The sequence below is a fragment of the Oncorhynchus clarkii genome, unplaced genomic scaffold (assembly GCF_045791955.1).
Source record: "Oncorhynchus clarkii lewisi isolate Uvic-CL-2024 unplaced genomic scaffold, UVic_Ocla_1.0 unplaced_contig_11597_pilon_pilon, whole genome shotgun sequence".
NCBI lineage: Eukaryota > Metazoa > Chordata > Actinopteri > Salmoniformes > Salmonidae > Oncorhynchus > Oncorhynchus clarkii.
Genome location: NW_027258424.1, coordinates 1 through 20,033, shown reverse-complemented (window position 1 = coordinate 20,033; position 20,033 = coordinate 1). Strand labels below are relative to the sequence as shown.

Sequence of the window (20,033 nt, the reverse complement as noted above, 5' to 3'; positions counted from 1 at the left end):
CTGTTTCTGTAAACAGTCCACTTTGACCTCGGTCCGTGACAGGTGTGCGTGGTCGTGATGGGAAGTTCGGCTCTTTTTACGGACTCGGATCTTTTCGACTCGTTCGGTCAAAATAAGGAATCGTTCGACTCTCCCGAGGTGCTGAGCCGGAGGAGCGTGTAGGACAGGCTATCAGTCCTGCTGTAGGCTGGGAGTCATTGCGCAACGTTTCCTCTTAGCAGGTCACAACGAACGACTAAAATGAACGAGTGGCGATTCATGACTCTCGAGTCAGTAAAGAGAGTCGTTGAAATAGAATGAATCGTTTTCGAAATGCACAGGGACAGGTGCGTGTAATGTCGGGTTAGTTGGAATGGGTATTTTATATGACCATTTTTCCCATTTTGTATCACAAAGTATAATAGTTTTATATTTATAGTCCAGTTGAGGGCGATAATGCGACTTTTTGGATGCAGGTTAAACCCCACCGAAGAAGAACTGCGCATCACCAGCGCAGATATTTCGCCGGATGTATAAATGTGAAGCATCCGTTTTGGGGTTTCCACGGTAGTGAGAGGAAGCCCAGTGTCCGGCAGTGGGAGAAGATGGAACGATATGGATTTTGGCCTACCTTTTGCACATTTTCTCATCGATGATACATTTGATCTCAATACCATGTTCTGTTCCAAAAAACTAGAATGTGTTACAAATGTTACCCTTTGTTCAAGTTTTATAAAATAGTGTTGTTTAGAAGGAGTGCAAAGAGTCGGCGTTCCCTAACTGATATATGCAAATATACGTGCTAGAACGCGCCAATAGAATCGCTCTAGCTCGGGCTTGGCTCTGCCCACAATGACTCATTTGTTCCTGTTTGAAACGACAGGCTTGTGGTCTATCTTGGTCTAGTTATAAATATCTGTGCCACTAGCGTGAAGTTCAACGTGCAAAGCGTCAGAAGAAAACAACAGCAGAAGCATGAAGGTAAGATAACTGCAAGAAAACTATTAAATAAACATATCTAAACCCAATTAAAACGTACACATGGACGGCCTGTTTCAATGCAAAGTCACGGAATGCTGTAAATACATTGTCTTGGGATGCTTTTGAACAGAGTAGCCTGCAGAATGGTGAGCCCTTCGTGATTGCATGGCAGACACAGGTTCAAGTCAAGGAACATAGTCCATTTATTGCCATTAGTGCAAAAGGACAAATGTAGCTAAGAGAGGCTTAGGCCTTCGATCTTTGGCCTCTTGTTTTGTACAGTATTACATGATCTGGGTCAGTGTTGTAGTCTGTTACAGGGTCAGTGTTGTAGTCTGTTACAGGGTCAGTGTTGTAGTCTGTTACAGAGTCAGTCTGTTACAGGGTCAGTGTTGTAGTCTGGTCAGTGTTGTAGTGTGTTACAGGGTCAGTGTTGTAGTCTGTTACAGGGTCAGTGTTGTAGTCTGGTCAGTGTTGTAGTGTGTTACAGGGTCAGTGTTGTAGTCTGGTCAGTGTTGTAGTGTGTTACAGGGTCAGTGTTGTAGTCTGTTACAGGGTCAGTGTTGTAGTCTGTTACAGGGTCAGTGTTGTAGTCTGCTACAGGGTCAGTGTTGTAGTCTGTTACAGGGTCAGTGTTGTAGTCTGCTACAGGGTCAGTGTTGTAGTCTGTTACAGGGTCAGTGTTGTAGTCTGCTACAGGGTCAGTGTTGTAGTCTGTTACAGGGTCAGTGTTGTAGTCTGTTACAGGGTCAGTGTTGTAGTCTGGTCAGTGTTGTAGTCTGTTACAGGGTCAGTCTGTTACAGGGTCAGTGTTGTAGTCTGTTACAGGGTCAGTCTGTTACAGGGTCAGTCTGTTACAAGGTCAGTGTTGTAGTCTGTTACCGTGTCAGTGTTGTAGTCTGTTACAGGGTCAGTCTGTTACAGGGTCAGTCTGTTACAGGGTCAGTGTTGTAGTCTGCTACAGGGTCAGTGTTGTAGTCTGCTACAGGGTCAGTGTTGTAGTCTGCTACAGGGTCAGTGTTGTAGTCTGTTACAGGGTCAGTCTGTTACAGGGTCAGTGTTGTAGTCTGTTACCGGGTCAGTGTTACAGGGTCAGTCTGTTACCGGGTCAGTGTTGTAGTCTGCTACAGGGTCAGTCTGTTACAGGGTCAGTGTTGTAGTCTGTTACAGGGTCAGTGTTGTAGTCTGTTACAGGGTCAGTGTTGTAGTCTGTTACAGGGTCAGTATGTTACAGGGTCAGTGTTGTAGTCTGTTACAGGGTCAGTGTTGTAGTCTGTTACAGGGTCAGTGTTGTAGTCTGTTACAGGGTCAGTCTGTTACAGGGTCAGTGTTGTAGTCTGTTACAGGGTCAGTGTTGTAGTCTGTTACAGGGTCAGTCTGTTACAGGGTCAGTCTGTTACAGGGTCAGTCTGTTACAGGGTCAGTGGTGTAGTCTGTTACAGGGTCAGTCTGTTACAGGGTCAGTCTGTTACAGGGTCAGTGTTGTAGTCTGTTACAGGGTCAGTGTTGTAGTCTGTTACAGGGTCAGTCTGTTACAGGGTCAGTCTGTTACAGGGTCAGTCTGTTACAGGGTCAGTGTTGTAGTCTGTTACAGGGTCAGTCTGTTACAGGGTCAGTCTGTTACAGGGTCAGTGTTGTAGTCTGTTACAGGGTCAGTGTTGTAGTCTGCTACAGGGTCAGTGTTGTAGTCTGTTACAGGGTCAGTGTTGTAGTCTGTTACAGGGTCAGTGTTGTAGTCTGTTACAGGGTCAGTGTTGTAGTCTGCTACAGGGTCAGTGTTGTAGTCTGTTACAGGGTCAGTCTGTTACAGGGTCAGTGTTGTAGTCTGTTACAGGGTCAGTCTGTTACATGGTCAGTGTTGTAGTCTGTTACAGGGTCAGTGTTGTAGTCTGTTACAGGGTCAGTCTGTTACAGGGTCAGTCTGTTACAGGGTCAGTGTTGTAGTCTGTTACAGGGTCAGTGTTGTAGTCTGTTACAGGGTCAGTGTTGTAGTCTGCTACAGGGTCAGTGTTGTAGTCTGTTACAGGGTCAGTGTTGTAGTCTGTTACAGGGTCAGTGTTGTAGTCTGTTACAGGGTCAGTGTTGTAGTCTGTTACAGGGTCAGTCTGTTACAGGGTCAGTGTTGTAGTCTGTTACAGGGTCAGTGTTGTAGTCTGTTACAGGGTCAGTCTGTTACAGGGTCAGTGTTGTAGTCTGTTACAGGGTCAGTGTTGTAGTCTGTTACAGGGTCAGTGTTGTAGTCTGCTACAGGGTCAGTGTTGTAGTCTGCTACAGGGTCAGTGTTGTAGTCTGTTACAGGGTCAGTGTTGTAGTCTGTTACAGGGTCAGTGTTGTAGTCTGTTACAGGGTCAGTGTTGTAGTCTGCTACAGGGTCAGTGTTGTAGTCTGTTACAGGGTCAGTCTGTTACAGGGTCAGTGTTGTAGTCTGTTACAGGGTCAGTGTTGTAGTCTGTTACAGGGTCAGTCTGTTACAGGGTCAGTGTTGTAGTCTGTTACAGGGTCAGTGTTGTAGTCTGTTACAGGGTCAGTGTTGTAGTCTGCTACAGGGTCAGTGTTGTAGTCTGTTACAAGGTCAGTGTTGTAGTCTGTTACAGGGTCAGTGTTGTAGTCTGTTACAGGGTCAGTGTTGTAGTCTGTTACAGGGTCAGTGTTGTAGTCTGCTACAGGGTCAGTGTTGTAGTCTGTTACAGGGTCAGTCTTTTACAGGGTCAGTCTGTTACAGGGTCAGTGTTGTAGTCTGTTACAGGGTCAGTGTTGCAGTCTGTTACAGGGTCAGTGTTGTAGTCTGCTACAGGGTCAGTGTTGTAGTCTGTTACAGGGTCAGTCTGTTACAGGGTCAGTCTGCTACAGGGTCAGTGTTGTAGTCTGTTACAGGGTCAGTGTTGTAGTCTGTTACCGGGTCAGTGTTGTAGTCTGTTACAGGGTCAGTGTTGTAGTCTGTTACAGGGTCAGTGTTGTAGTCTGTTACAGGGTCAGTCTGTTACAGGGTCAGTCTGTTACAGGGTCAGTGTTGTAGTCTGTTACAGGGTCAGTGTTGTAGTCTGTTACAGGGTCAGTCTGCTACAGGGTCAGTGTACCATGTAGCCTAGCCTCTGTAGGTCTATATATCAGATGGTTACAGGCTTTGGGCCTTACTTCTCTCCTCTCCTACGTCTCTCCTCTCTTACGTCTCTCCTCTCTTACGTCTCTCCTCTCTTACGTCTCTCCTCTCTTACGTCTCTCCTCTCCTCTCTTACGTCTTCCTCTCCTCTCTTACGTCTCTTCTCTCCTCTCTTACGTCTCTTCTCTCCTCTCCTACGTCTCTCCTCTCCTACGTCTCTCCTCTCCTACGTCTCTCCTCTCCTACGTCTCTTCTCTCCTCTCCTACGTCTCTTCTCTCCTCCGTCTCTCCTCTCCTACGTCTCTCCTCTCCTACATTTCTTCTCTCTTTCGTCTCTCCTCTTCTCTCCTACGTCTCGTCTCTCCTCTCCTCCGTCTCTCCTCTCCTCCGTCTCTCCTCTCCTACATCTCTTCTCTCTTACGTCTCTCCTCTTCTCTCCTACGTCTCTCCTCTCCTACGTCTCTTCTCTTCTCTCCTACGTCTCTTCTCTTCTCTCCTACGTCTCTTCTCTTCTCTCCTACGTCTCTTCTCTTCTCTCCTACGTCTCTTCTCTTCTCTCTTACGTCTCTCCTCTTCTCTCCTACGTCTCTCCTCTCCTCTCCTACGTCTCTCCTCTCCTACGTCTCTCCTCTCCTCTCCTACGTCTCTCCTCTCCTACGTCTCTCCTCTCCTACGTCTCTTCTCTCCTATGTCTCCTACGTCTCTCCTCTCCTATGTCTCCTATGTCTCTCCTCTCCTATGTCTCTCCTCTCCTACGTCTCTCCTCTCCTATGTCTCTCCTCTCTTACGTCTCTCCTCTCCTACGTCTCTCCTCTCCTACGTCTCTCCTCTCCTACGTCTCTTCTCTCCTACGTACGTCTCTCCTCCTACGTACGTCTCTCCTCTCCTACGTCTCTCCTCTCCTACGTCTCTCCTCTCCTACGTCTCCTCCGTCTCTCCTCTCCTACGTCTCTCCTCTCCTACGTCTCTCCTCTCGCAGCCCCAACAGAAGTTGTTAAACTCAGTAGACCGCTGTGTAGACGAGGCCCTGGAAGGCATTGTCTCTAGCTCTGGATGTCTCTCTCTGCTGAGGGGCCACAGGGTGGTGGTCAGGGCTGATCTGGAGGCCCTCAAGGGTCGGGTGGCCTTGCTGTCTGGAGGGGGGTCTGGACACGAGCCAGCACACGCAGGTAGGACACTCGTATACCTGTATAGACACATTCAGACACCAACGTTGTAAATCCAGGGGAAGCCCTGACTGGGACTCGGGCCTGGGCACGAGCCAACACAGACAAGTACTCTCTCTCTGTCTCTGATCTCCCACCCCCCTCTCTCCCTATCTCTCCCTCCCCTTCTCCCTCTCCCCCGTCTCTCTCCCCGTTGATCCCTCCCCTTCTCCCTCTCTCTTACCCTCTCTCTCCCCTCTCTCCCCATCTCTCCCTCCCCTTCTCCCTCTCTCCCCTCTCTCCCCATCTCTCCCTCCCCTTCTCCCTCTCTCCCCTCTCTCTCCCCCTCTCTCTCCCCGTCGATCCCTCCCCTTCTCCCTCTCTCTCCCCCTCTCTCTGTCTCTCTCTGATGCCCCCCTCTCTCCCCATCTCTCCCTCACCTTCTCCCTCTCTCCCTCCCCTTCTCCCTTTCTCTTCCCCTCTCTCTCTGTCTCTCTCTGATCCCCCCCTCTCTCTCTCTCTGTCTCTCTGATCCCCCACCCCCCTCTCTCCCTGTCTCTCCCTCCCCTTCTCCCTCTCTCTCCCTCTCTCCCCCCCAGGGTACATAGGTAGCGGTATGCTATCAGCAGCGGTTGCAGGTGGTGTCTTTGCCTCCCCTCCCCCGGCCAGTGTTCTAGCGGCCATTTTATCACTACGTGACGCGGGGGTGTCGGGAGTTCTACTCATCGTTAAGAACTACACCGGAGACCGCCTCAACTTCGGCCTCGCTGCGGAACAGGCCCGTAACCGCGGCGTCGCAGTCGAAATGGTGATTGTTGCCGACGACTGTGCTTTTGATCAACCCAGTAAGGCGGGGAGGAGGGGCCTGTGTGGGACGGTGTTCGTTCACAAGGTAATGGATAATAGATCAATGTTTCATCTCTTTTTGACCTTATTATTATAAATGACAGAAGTATAGCGTTTTTATGTTTAGATATATAGGATTTTAAACACCGACTTCAACTTTAACCCCGATCGATCATTTAGGACTGTTTTGGTGTTAACACATCGTATGAAAGAAAGTCATTGATCTCTTTTCCTCTCGCTCAGCTTGCTGGGGCTCTGGCTGAAGAAGGTTGTCCATTGGACGAGATTGTCTCCAAGGTGACAGAGGCAGTGAAGGGCATTGGTGAGATCTACACACACTCACAACCGTTTCAGCCAGTCAGCTTTTCTCTTATCTGTATCTGTCAGTTTATACTGCTCTAGTATTCTCAGAGATTGTATGTTTCTACTGTAGGTACTCTGGGGGTCAGCTTGTCTCTATTCTGTACCTGTCAGTTTATACTCCTCTAATCAAATCAAATGTATTTATATAGCCCTTCTTACATCAGCTGATATCTCAAAGTGCTGTACAGAAACCCAGCCTAAAACCCCAAACAGCAAGAGATGGTGGCTAGGAAAAACTCCCTAGAAAGGCCAAAACCTAGGAAGAAACCTAGAGAGGAACCAGGCTATGTGGGATGGCCAGTCCTCTTCTGGCTGTGCCGGGTGGAGATTATAACAGAACATGGCCAAGATGTTAAAATGTTCATAAATGACCAGCATGGTCCAATAATAATAAGGCAGAACAGTTGAAACTGGAGCAGCAGCACGTCCAGGTGGACTGGGGACAGATAAACTACTGCAGCATAAATACTGGAGGCTGAGACAGGAGGGGTCAGGAGCGCGAACCACTGCTTTTAATCAGGGCAAGGTATCTGGTAACATGACCGAATACAAACAGTGCAGCTATTCCCTCCGCAAGGCTATCAAACAAGCTAAGCGCCAGTACAGAGACAAAGTAGAATCTCAATTCAACGGCTCAGACACAAGAGGCATGTGGCAGGGTCTACAGTCAATCACGGACTACAGGAAGAAATCCAGCCCAGTCACGGACCAGGATGTCCTGCTCCCAGGCAGACTAAATAACTTTTTTGCCCGCTTTGAGGACAATACAGTGCCACTGACACGGCCTGCAACGAAAACTTGCGGTCTCTCCTTCACTGCAGCCGAGGTGAGTAAGACATTTAAACGTGTTAACCCTCGCAAGGCTGCAGGCCCAGACGGCATCCCCAGCTGCGCCCTCAGAGCATGCGCAGACCAGCTGGCCGGTGTGTTTACGGACATATTCAATCAATCCCTATACCAGTCTGCTGTTCCCACATGCTTCAAGAGGGCCACCATTGTTCCTGTTCCCAAGAAAGCAAAGGTAACTGAGCTAAACGACTACCGCCCCGTAGCACTCACATCCGTCATCATGAAGTGCTTTGAGAGACTAGTCAAGGACCATATCACCTCCACCCTACCTGACACCCTAGACCCACTCCAATTTGCTTACCGCCCAAATAGGTCCACAGACGATGCAATCTCAACCACACTGCACACTGCCCTAACCCATCTGGACAAGAGGAATACCTATGTGAGAATGCTGTTCATTGACTACAGCTCGGCATTCAACACCATAGTACCCTCCAAGCTCGTCATCAAGCTTGAGACCCTGGGTCTCGACCCCGCCCTGTGCAACTGGGTACTGGACTTCCTGACGGGCCGCCCCCAGGTGGTGAGGGTAGGCAACAACATCTCCTCCCCGCTGATCCTCAACACTTGGGCCCCACAAGGGTGCGTTCTGAGCCCTCTCCTGTACTCCCTGTTCACCCACGACTGCGTGGCCACGCACGCCTCCAACTCAATCATTAAGTTTGCGGACGACACAACAGTGGTAGGCTTGATTACCAACAACGACGAGACGGCCTACAGGGAGGAGGTGAGGGCCCTCGGAGTGTGGTGTCAGGAAAATAACCTCACACTCAACGTCAACAAAACTAAGGAGATGATTGTGGACTTCAGGAAACAGCAGAGGGAACACCCCCCTATCCACATCGATGGAACAGTAGTGGAGAGGGTAGCAAGTTTTAAGTTCCTCGGCATACACATCACAGACAAACTGAATTGGTCCACTCACACAGACAGCATCGTGAAGAAGGCGCAGCAGCGCCTCTTCAACCTCAGGAGGCTGAAGAAATTCGGCTTGTCACCAAAAGCACTCACAAACTTCTACAGATGCACAATCGAGAGCATCCTGGCGGGCTGTATCACCGCCTGGTACGGCAACTGCTCCGCCCTCAACCGTAAGGCTCTCCAGAGGGTAGTGAGGTCTGCACAACGCATCACCGGGGGCAAACTACCTGCCCTCCAGGACACCTACACCACCCGATGTCACAGGAAGGCCATAAAGATCATCAAGGACATCAACCACCCGAGCCACTGCCTGTTCACCCCGCTATCATCCAGAAGGCGAGGTCAGTACAGGTGCATCAAAGCTGGGACCGAGAGACTGAAAAACAGCTTCTATCTCAAGGCCATCAGACTGTTAAACAGCCACCACTAACATTGAGTGGCTGCTGCCAACACACTGACACTGACTCAACTCCAGCCATTTAATAATGGGAATTGATGGGAAATGATGTAAATATATCACTAGCCACTTTAAACAATGCTACCTTATATAATGTTACTTACCCTACATTATTCATCTCATATGCATACGTATATACTGTACTCTATATCATCGACTGTATCCTTATGTAATACATGTATCACTAGCCACTTTAACTATGCCACTTTGTTTACATACTCATCTCGTATGTATATACTGTACTCGATACCATCTACTGTATCTGCCTATGCTGCTCTGTACCATCACTCATTCATATATCCTTATGTACATATTCTTTATCCCCTCACACTGTGTACAAGACAGTAGTTTTGGAATTGTTAGTTAGATTACTTGTTGGTTATTACTGCATTGTCGGAACTAGAAGCACAAGCATTTCGCTACACTCGCATTAACATCTGCTAACCATGTGTATGTGACAAATAAAATTTGATTTGATTTGAGGAGACACTGTGGCCCCATCTGAGGACACCCCCGGACAGGGCCAAACAGGAAGGATATAACCCCACCCACTTTGCCAAAGCACAGCCCCCAGACCACTAGAGGGATATCTTCAACCACCAACTTACCATCCTGAGACAAGGCAGAGTATAGCCCACAAAGATCACCGCCATGGCACAACCCAAGGGGGGGCGCCAACCCAGACAGGATGACCACATCAGTGAATCAACCCACTCAGGTGACGCACCCCTTCCAGGGACGGCATGAGAGAGCCCCAGTAAGCCAGTGACTCAGCCCCTGTAATAGGGTTAGAGGCAGAGAATCCCAGTGGGAAGAGGGGAACCGGCCAGGCAGAGACAGCAAGGGCGGTTCGTTGCTCCAGAGCCTTTCCGTTCACCTTCCCACTCCTGGGCCAGACTACACTCAATCATATGACCCACTGAAGAGATGAGTCTTCAGTAAAGACTTAAAGGTTGAGACCGAGTTTGCGTCTCTGACATGGGTTGGCAGACCGTTCCATAAAAATTGAGCTCTATAGGAGAAAGCCCTGCCTCCAGCTGTTTGCTTAGAAATTCTAGGGACAATTAGGAGGCCTGCGTCTTGTGACTGTAGCGTACGTGTAGGTATGTACGGCAGGACCAAATCAGAGAGAGAGGTAGGAGCAAGCCCATGTAATGCTTTGTAGGTTAGCAGTAAAACCTTGAAATCCTCTAGTATTCTCAGAGAATGTATGTTTCTACTGTAGGTACTCTGGGGGTCAGCTTGTCTCCCTGCAGTGTTCCAGGCTGTCTGCCCTCCTTTGACCTGCCTGCTGGAGAGATGGAGCTGGGACTGGGTGAGAGAGGGAGAAAGGGAGGGAGAGAGAGAGCTGGGACTAGGTGACGGAGGGAGGGAGCTGGGACTGGGTGAGGGAGGGAGGGAGGGAGAGAGAGAGCTGGGACTGGGTGAGAGAGAGAGGGAGGGAGCTGGGACTGGGTGAGAGAGGGAGGGAGAGAGAGAGCTGGGACTGGGTGAGAGAGGGAGAGAGAGCTGGGACTGGGTGAGAAAGGGAGGGAGGGAGGGAGCTGGGACTGGGTGAGAGAGGGAGAGAGAGAGCTGGGACTGGGTGAGAGAGGGAGGGAGGGAGGGAGCTGGGACTGGGTGAGAGAGGGAGGGAGCTGGGACTGGGTGAGAGAGGGAGAGAGAGAGCTGGGACTGGGTGAGAGAGGGGGGGGGAGGGAGGGAGCTGGGACTGGGTGAGAGAGGGAGGGAGCTGGGACTGGGTGAGAGAGGGAGAGAGAGAGCTGGGACTGGGTGAGAGAGGGAGCTGGGACTGGGTGGGAGAGGGAGGGAGGGAGGGAGCTGGGACTAGGTGAGAGAGGGAGGGAGGGAGCTGGGACTGGGAGAGGGAGGGAGGGAGGGAGCTGGGACTAGGTGAGAGAGGGAGGGAGGGAGCTGGGACTAGGTGAGAGAGAGGGGGAGGGAGAGAGGGGACTGGGTGGGTGAGAGGGAGGGAGGGAGGGAGCTGGGACTAGGTGAGAGAGGGAGGGAGGGAGCTGGGACTAGGTGAGAGGGAGGGGGAGGGAGAGAGGGGACTGGGTGGGTGAGAGGGAGGGAGGGAGGGAGCTGGGACTGGGTGAGAGAGGGAGGGAGGGAGAGATGGAGCTGGGACTGGGTGAGGGGGGAGCTGGGACTGGGTGAGGGGGGGAATTGGGACGGTAAATTCCATGTTTGGAATCGATAACTTCTATGGGGGAAGAAAGAGCAGTTAGTAATTTAGATCATGTTGTTTTTCTCCTCAGGTATCCATGGTGAGCCTGGCATTAAGAGGTCAAAGGTCAGTGTAATAAAGTTAGGATACAGTGTTGGCATTAAGAGGTCAAAGGTCAGTGTAATAAAGTTAGGTTACAGTGCAGGCAGTGTGTTGGCATTAAGAGGTCAAAGGTCAGTGTAATAAAGTTAAGATGCAGTGTAGGCAGTGTGTTGGCATTAAGAGGTCGAAGGTCAGTGTAGTAAAGTTAGGTTACAGTGTTGGCATTAAGAGGTCAAAGGTCAGTGTAGTAAAGTTAGGTTACAGTGTTGGCATTAAGAGGTCAAAGGTCAGTGTAGTAAAGTTAAGATACAGTGTAGGCAGTGTGTTGGCATTAAGAGGTCAAAGGTCAGTGTAATAAAGTTAAGATGCAGTGTAGGCAGTGTGTTCCAAATGGCACTCAATCTGGTTAAAAGTAGTGCACTGTTTTATTTACCCTTTATTCAACCTCTATTCAACCTCTATTCAACCTTTATTCAACCTCTATTCGACCTCTATTCAACCTTTATTCAACCTCTATTCAACCTCTATTCAACCTTTATTCAACCTTTTCAACCTTTATTCAACCTCTATTCAACCTCTATTCAACCTTTATTCAACCTTTTCAACCTTTATTCAACCTCTATTCAACCTTTATTCAACCTTTTCAACCTTTATTCAACCTTTATTTACCCTTTATTCAACCTCTATTCAACCTCTATTCAACCTCTATTCAACCTCTATTCAACCTCTATTCAACCTCTATTCAACCTTTATTCAACCTTTATTTAACCTTTATTCAACCTTTTTTAACTAGGGCAACTCAGTTTAGAACGTATTCTTATTTACAATGACGGCCAAACCCGGGTGGCGCTGCCCTGTCGGTGTGTCGTATTTAATTGGGGCCTGAGACGTTGTTGGTTTGCCATGATGGATCTCTTTTAGGTGACCTCGGCGGATGAGGTGGTGAAGACCATGGTAGACCATATGACCAACCCTGCCAGCCAATCACATCTGTCTCTGAAGTCAGGTACAAGGACCACCGCATTTAATCAGTGCAAAGTTCAACCGTGTCCCCCTCCTTCTTTAAACCGTGTCCCCCTCGCCCTTTAAACCGTGTCCCCCTCCTCCTTTAAACCGTGTCTCCCTCCTCCTTTAAACCGTGTCCCCCTCCTCCTTTAAACCGTGTCCCCCTCCTCCTTTAAACCGTGTCCCCCTCCTCCTTTAAACCGTGTCCCCCTCCTCCTTTAAACAGTGTCCCCCTCCTCCTTTAAACAGTGTCCCCCTCCTCCTTTAAACCGTGTCCCCCCTCCTCCTTTAAACCGTGTCCCCCCTCCTCCTATTTAAACCGTGTCCCCCCTCCTCCTATTTAAACCGTGTCCCCCCTCCTCCTATTTAAACCGTGTCCCCCCTCCTCCTATTTAAACCGTGTCCCCCCTCCTCCTATTTAAACCGTGTCCCCCCTCCTCCTATTTAAACCGTGTCCCCCCTCCTCCTATTTAAACCGTGTCCCCCCTCCTCCTATTTAAACCGTGTCCCCCCTCCTCCTATTTAAACCGTGTCCCCCCTCCTCCTATTTAAACCGTGTCCCCCCTCCTCCTATTTAAACCGTGTCCCCCCTCCTCCTATTTAAACTGTGTCCCCCCCTCCTCCTTTAAACCGTGTCCCCTCCTCCTTTAAACCGTGTCCCCCCCCTTCCTTTTAACCGTGCCCCCCCCCCTCCTCCTACCTCGTCCTCCTAACCGTGCCCGCCCCTCCTACCTCCTAACCGTGTCCCATCTCTCTCTCTCTCTCTGGTACAGGTGACAGTGTGGTTCTGTGTGTCAACAACCTTGGAGCTCTGTCTTGTCTAGAGATATCTGTTGTTACTAGATCTGCTATACGCTACCTGGGTAAGACTCATGGCTCATTGCCTAACTGTTATCGTAAATAACAATGTAGAATATTGTATTTTATTGCTTTATGAAAAGCTAATTGTTAACCTCGTTATTCAGGTTACCTTGTTTACATTCTCTGTGGAATCTCTTTTTTTTTTTTTTTTTTTTTTTGTATGTTTGTTTGTTGTTGCCATGGTTACAGAGGGTCGTGGGGTGCGGGTTGCCCGTGTGATGTCGGGGTCATTTATGACATCACTGGAGATGGCGGGAGTGTCTCTGTCAATGATGAGAGCAGACCAGGAGATACTCCGACTGTTTGGTGAGAACACACACAGTCACCTTGTTACACTGGGTGGTTGAGAACACAGTCACCTGGTTGAGAACACAGTCACCTGGTTGAGAACACAGTCACCTTGTCACACTGGGTGGTTGAGAACACAGTCACCTTGTCACACTGGTGGGTTGAGAACACAGTCACCTGGTTGAGAGCACAGTCACCTGGTTGAGAACACAGTCACCTTGTCACACTGGTGGGTTGAGAACACAGTCACCTGGTTGAGAACACAGTCACATTGTCACACTGGTTGGTTGAGAACACAGTCACCTTGTCACACTGGTTGGTTGAGAACACAGTCACCTTGTCACACTGGTTGGTTGAGAACACAGTCACCTGGTTGAGAACACAGTCACATTGTCACACTGGGTATTTGAGAACACAGTCACCTTGTCACACTGGTGGGTTGAGAACACAGTCACCTGGTCACACTGGTGGGTTGAGAACACAGTCACCTTGTCACACTGGGTGGTTGAGAACACAGTCACCTTGTCACACTGGTTGGTTGAGAACACAGTCACTCCCGATTACACTCACACATACACACAAACCTATCACCATGTAACACTGGCTTGTCGTCTCCCTCCCTCCCCATCTCTCACTCTCTCCCTCCCCATCTCTCACTCTCTCCCTCCCCATCTCTCACTCTCTCCCTCCCCATCTCTCACTCTCTCCCTCCCCATCTCTCACTCTCTCCCTCCCCATCTCTCACTCTCTCCCTCCCCATCTCTCACTCTCTCCCTCCCCATCTCTCTCTCTCTCCCTCCCCATCTCTCTCTCTCTCCCTCCCCATCTCTCTCTCTCTCCCTCCCCATCTCTCTCTCTCTCCCTCCCCATCTCTCTCTACCTCCCTCCCCATCTCTCTCTCTCCCTCCCCATCTCTCTCTACCTCCCTCCCCATCTCTCTCTACCTCCCTCCCCATCTCTCTCTACCTCCCTCCCCATCTCTCTCTCTCCCCATCTCTCTCTCTCTCCCTCCCCATCTCTCTCTCTCTCCCTCCCCATCTCTCTCTCAGATGCCAAGACCACAGCCTCTGCCTGGCCCAACCTCAGTACTGTGTGTATCAGTGGGACGAGTTACATTCTGGACCCTCCAGCAAAAGACATGCAAGAGACCTCTCACACAGAAGGTACGGTTAGGACAACACTCACCTGACCTCTCACACAGAAGGTACGGTTAGAACAACACTCACCTGACCTCTCACACAGAAGGTACGGTTAGGACAACACACACCTGACCTCTCACACAGAAGGTACGGTTAGGACAACACACACCTGACCTCTCACACAGAAGGTAGGTTTAGGACAACACTCACCTGACCTCTCACACAGAAGGTAGGTTTAGGACAACACTCACCTGACCTCTCACACAGAAGGTAGGTTTAGGACAACACACACCTGACCTCGCACACAGAAGGTACGGTTAGCACAACACTCACCTGACACCTCACACAGAAGGTACGGTTAGCACAACACTCACACTCACCTGACACCTCACACAGAATGTACGGTTAGCACAACACTCACTTGACCTCTCACACAGAAGGTAGGTTTAGGACAACACACACCTGACACCTCACACAGAAGGTACGGTTAGGACAACACTCACCTGACCTCTCACACAGAAGGTAGGTTTAGGACAACACTCACCTGACCTCTCACACAGAAGGTAGGTTTAGGACAACACTCACCTGACCTCTCACACAGAAGGTGGGTTTAGGACAACACTCACCTGACCTCTCACACAGAAGGTAGGTTTAGCTCAGTGGATCAACAGTCTTGATGCCCTGCAGGATACCTGGGTTTAGCTCAGTGGGTCAACAGTCTTGATGCCCTGCAGGATACCTGGGTCTAGCTCAGTGGGTCAACAGTCTTGAGGCCATGCAGGATACCTGGGTCTAGCTCAGTGGGTCAACAGTCTTGATGCCCTGCAGGATACCTGGGTCTAGCTCAGTGGGCTAACAGTCTTGAAGCCCTGCAGGATACCTGGGTCTAGCTCAGTGGGCCAACAGTCTTGATGCCCTGCAGGATACCGGGGTCTAGCTCAGTGGGCCAAAAGTCTTGAGGCCCTGCAGGATACCTGGGTCTAGCTCAGTGGGCCAACAGTCTTGAGGCCCTGCAGGATACCTGGGTCTAGCTCAGTGACCCAACAGTATTGAGGCCCTGCAGGATACCTGGGTTTAGCTCAGTGGGCCAACAGTCTTGATGCCCTGCAGGATACCTGGGTTTAGCTCAGTGGGTCAACAGTCTTGATGCCCTGCAGGATACCTGGGTTTAGCTCAGTGGGTCAACAGTCTTGATGCCCTGCAGGATACCTGGGTTTAGCTCAGTGGGTCAACAGTCTTGATGCCCTGCAGGATACCTGGGTCTAGCTCAGTGGGTCAACAGTCTTGATGCCCTGCAGGATACCTGGGTCTAGCTCAGTGGGTCAACAGTCTTGATGCCCTGCAGGATACTTGGGTCTAGCTCAGTGGGTCAACAGTCTTGATGCCCTGCAGGATACCTGGGTCTAGCTCAGTGGGTCAACAGTCTTGATGCCCTGCAGGATACTTGGGTCTAGCTCAGTGGGTCAACAGTCTTGATGCCCTGCAGGATACCTGGGTTTAGCTCAGTGGGTCAACAGTCTTGATGCCCTGCAGGATACCTGGGTCTAGCTCAGTGGGTCAACAGTCTTGATGCCCTGCAGGATACCTGGGTCTAGCTCAGTGGGTCAACAGTCTTGATGCCCTGCAGGATACCTGGGTCTAGCTCAGTGGGTCAACAGTCTTGATGCCCTGCAGGATACCTGGGTCTAGCTCAGTGGGTCAACAGTCTTGATGCCCTGCAGGATACCTGGGTCTAGCTCAGTGGGTCAACAGTCTTGATGCCCTGCAGGATACCTGGGTCTAGCTCAGTGGGTCAACAGTCTTGATGCCCTGCAGGATACCTGGGTCTAGCTCAGTGGGTCAACAGTCTTGATGCCCTGCAGGATACCTGGGTCTAGCTCAGTGGGTCAACAGTCTTGATGCCCTGCAGGATACCTGGGTTTAGCTCAGTCGTATTGTTCCCTCACTTTTTTTTAAACGTCATTTTTGATCTTTTGAATACACACACACACACACACACACACACACACACACACACACACACACACACACACACACACACACACACACACAGCTGTAAATTAATATTTTTCTGTGTGTCAGGTCCTCTCAGTGATGTGATGCGGAAGGCTCTAGAAGCGGTGTGCTCTTCCCTTCTTCAACGCCAAGAGGAACTAAACTCACTGGACAGGGCATCCGGGGACGGAGATTGCGGGAACACTCATGCCCAAGCTGCCAAAGGTGAAGACATTAATTGCATACTTGTAGATACACTATGCAACATTTGTGAACAGTATTAATTTGAGTTTGAGTTTATTTTTACAGGGACAGTGCACATTAATCAACGTTTCAGTAAAAGTGCCGGTTTTAGCCAGCCGGCTAATTTTCAACCACAGTCCCTGGGCAGGTTATTAAAAACAATTACAATACAGACAATCATTGATCAGTGAGCACACGCAGAGCAACATAGAACGAGCAAGACATAGCATACAGACAGAGCAACATAGGACAAGCAAGACATAGCAACATAGGACAAGCAAGACATAGCAGCATAGAACAAGCAAGACGTAGCATACAGACAGAGCAACATAGGACAAGCAAGATGTAGCATACAGACAGAGCAACATAGGACAAGCAAGACATAGCAACATAGGACAAGCAAGACATAGCAGCATAGAACAAGCAAGACGTAGCATACAGACAGAGCAACATAGGACAAGCAAGACGTAGCATACAGACAGAGCAACATAAAACAAAAAGCAGCGAGACAAAATTCATAAAAGCAACAAAGTGTTTACACACCTCACAAGCTACAGAAAACAGACAACATGGAAAGCGGCAACACACAGCTAGGGACCATGTTCACAAATCTGATTGACCTTTAGCCATGTCTTCAAGCATTTTGTGAAAGTGTGATATGTGGTGCAGTTATGTGTGTCTGATGGCAGTGTATTCCAGACATGGGAAGCTCTCACACAGAAAACGGATTTACTAAAGTTTTTCCTTAATAAGGGAACAATACAGTCACCTCTCATGGCAGACCTTGTGGATCTGCTGCCATATGTTTGGGTTTTCTGTTTAACAGAAGTACTGAGTGGAGGAGGAGGAGCCAGGCCATTTAGGATCTTGAATACAAGACAGTGTATTGCACAAGATTTTCCCAACTCAGGAGCTCATGCTTTCTGAGGATGTAACAGTGATGATGGTTATTGGGCTTCCTATCAAGCACTTTGAGAGCCTGTTTGTAGACAGACTGAATAGGTTTTAATGTTGTACAGCAAGCTTGGGCCCAACTAGTCAAGCAGTATGTTAAGTGGGGGAGTATCATAGATTTGAAGTACAGTTTTGCTACCTCTGTAGTCAAACAATTTCGTATAAATCGGAAATTAGCTAGGTTAAATTTGGTTATTTGAGTTACCTTTTTCACATGCTTTTTAAAAGAGAGGTTGGAATCAAGTATGATGCCAAGGTACTTAAAATCGGATACCACCTGGAGCTTCTCCCCTGACACATAGACATCTGGCTCAGTAGCATCAGATACCAGCTGGAGCTTCTCCCCTGACACATAGACACATAGACATCTGGCTCAGTAGCATCAGATACCAGCTGGAGCTTCTCCCCTGACACATAGACATCTGGTTCAGTAGCATCACATTGAGATGCAAACAAGAGTCACTGAGTCACTATGTAACCTGGACCATTACAGTAGTGAGTCACTATGTAACCTGGACCGTTACAGTAGTGAGTCACTATGTAACCTGGACCGTTACAGTAGTGAGTCACTATGTAACCTGGACCGTTACAGTAGTGAGTCACTATGTAACCTGGACCGTTACAGTAGTGAGTCACTATGTAACCTGGACCGTTACAGTAGTGAGTCACTATGTAACCTGGACCGTTACAGTAGTGAGTCACTATGTAACCTGGACCGTTACAGTAGTGAGTCACTATGTAACCTGGACCGTTACAGTAGTGAGTCACTATGTAACCTGGACCGTTACAGTAGTGAGTCACTATGTAACCTGGACCGTTACAGTAGTGAGTCACTATGTAACCTGGACCGTTACAGTAGTGAGTCACTATGTAACCTGGACCGTTACAGTAGTGAGTCACTATGTAACCTGGACCGTTACAGTAGTGAGTCACTATGTAACCTGGACCGTTACAGTAGTGAGTCACTATGTAACCTGGACCGTTACAGTAGTGAGTCACTATGTAACCTGGACCGTTACAGTAGTGAGTCACTATGTAACCTGGACCGTTACAGTAGTGAGTCACTATGTAACCTGGACCGTTACAGTAGTCAGTCACTATGTAGCCTGGACCGTTACAGTAGTCAGTCACTATGTAACCTGGACCGTTACAGTAGTCAGTCACTATGTAACCTGGACCGTTACAGTAGTCAGTCACTATGTAACCTGGACCGTTACAGTAGTGAGTCACTATGTAACCTGGACCGTTACAGTAGTGAGTCACTATGTAACCTGGACCGTTACAGTAGTGAGTCACTATGTAACCTGGACCGTTACAGTAGTGAGTCACTATGTAACCTGGACCGTTACAGTAGTGAGTCACTATGTAACCTGGACCGTTACAGTAGTGAGTCACTATGTAACCTGGACCGTTACTGTAGTCAGTCACTATGTAACCTGGACCGTTACTGTAGTCAGTCACTATGTAACCTGGACCGTTACAGTAGTGAGTCACTATGTAACCTGGACCATTACAGACCCAGTACAGACAGAAGGCAGATCATTAATGTACAGGCTGAACTACAGACCCAGTACAGACAGAAGGCAGGTCATTAACCTGTTGGATCTCTAGGGGCGCTATTTCATTTTTGGATAAAAAACGTTCCCGTTTTAAGCGCGATATTTTGTCACGAAAAGATGCTCGACTATGCATATTCTTGACAGTTTTTGAAAGAAAACACTCTGAAGTTTCAGAATCTGCAAAGATATTGTCTGTAAGTGCCCCAGAACTCATTCTACAGGCGAAACCAAGATGATGCGTCAAGCAGGAAATGAGCAGAATCTCTGAAGCTCTGTTTTCCATTGTCTCCTTATATGGCTGTGATTGCGCAAGGAATGAGCCTACACTTTCTGTCGTTTCCCCAAGGTGTTAGCAGCATTGTGACGTATTTGTAGGCATATCATTGGAAGATTGACCATAAGAGACTACATTTTCCAAGTGTCCGCCTGGTGTCAAGCGTGGAATTTGGTGCGCAAACGCCAGCTGCTTGTACTTTTCCATTTGATTGAGGGGAGAAACCATGCTTCCATGAACGATATATCATTGAAGAGATATGTGAAAAACACCTTGAGGATTGATTCTAAACAACGTTTGCCATGTTTTCAGTCGATATTATGGAGTTAATTTGGAAAAAAGTTCGCGTTTTGAGGACTGAATTTTCGTTTTTTTTTTGGTAGCCAAATGTGATGTACAAAACGGAGCTATTTCTAATACACAAAGAATCTTTTTTGGAAAAACTGAGCATCTGCTATCTAACTGAGAGTCTCCTCATTGAAAACATCCGAAGTTCTTCAAAGGTAAATTATTTTATTTGAAGGCTTTTATGTTTTTGTTGAAATCTTGCGTGCTGGATGCTAACGCTAATGCTACGCTAGCTAGCCACTTTTACACAAATGATTGTTTTCCTATGGTTGAGAAGCATATTTTGAAAATCTGAGATGACAGTGTTGTTTACAAAAGGCTAAGCTTGAGAGATGGCATATTTATTTCATTTCATTTGCGATTTTCATGAATAGTTAACGTTGTGTTATGGTAATGAGCTTAGGTCTGTAAATAGAATCCCGGATCCGGGTTTGGTCGATGCAACAGGTTAATG

The 20,033-nt window shown here is 48.8% G+C and overlaps 1 protein-coding gene across 1 annotated transcript; it reads left to right on the top strand.

The window, feature by feature from the left end:
* Window positions 1–899: 899 nt before the first annotated feature.
* On the top strand, window positions 900–16,421 carry LOC139396910 (triokinase/FMN cyclase-like; the record flags this gene model as incomplete). Its single annotated transcript, XM_071143840.1, is given in 11 exon segments — window positions 900–960; window positions 5,040–5,229; window positions 5,805–6,097; window positions 6,295–6,373; window positions 9,867–9,956; window positions 10,903–10,937; window positions 11,835–11,919; window positions 12,692–12,781; window positions 12,969–13,085; window positions 14,117–14,230; window positions 16,289–16,421. Coding segments are annotated over 11 exon segments (1,232 nt in total), but the record flags the coding sequence as incomplete, so codon positions are not given.
* Between the last annotated feature and the right edge of the window lie 3,612 nt (window positions 16,422–20,033).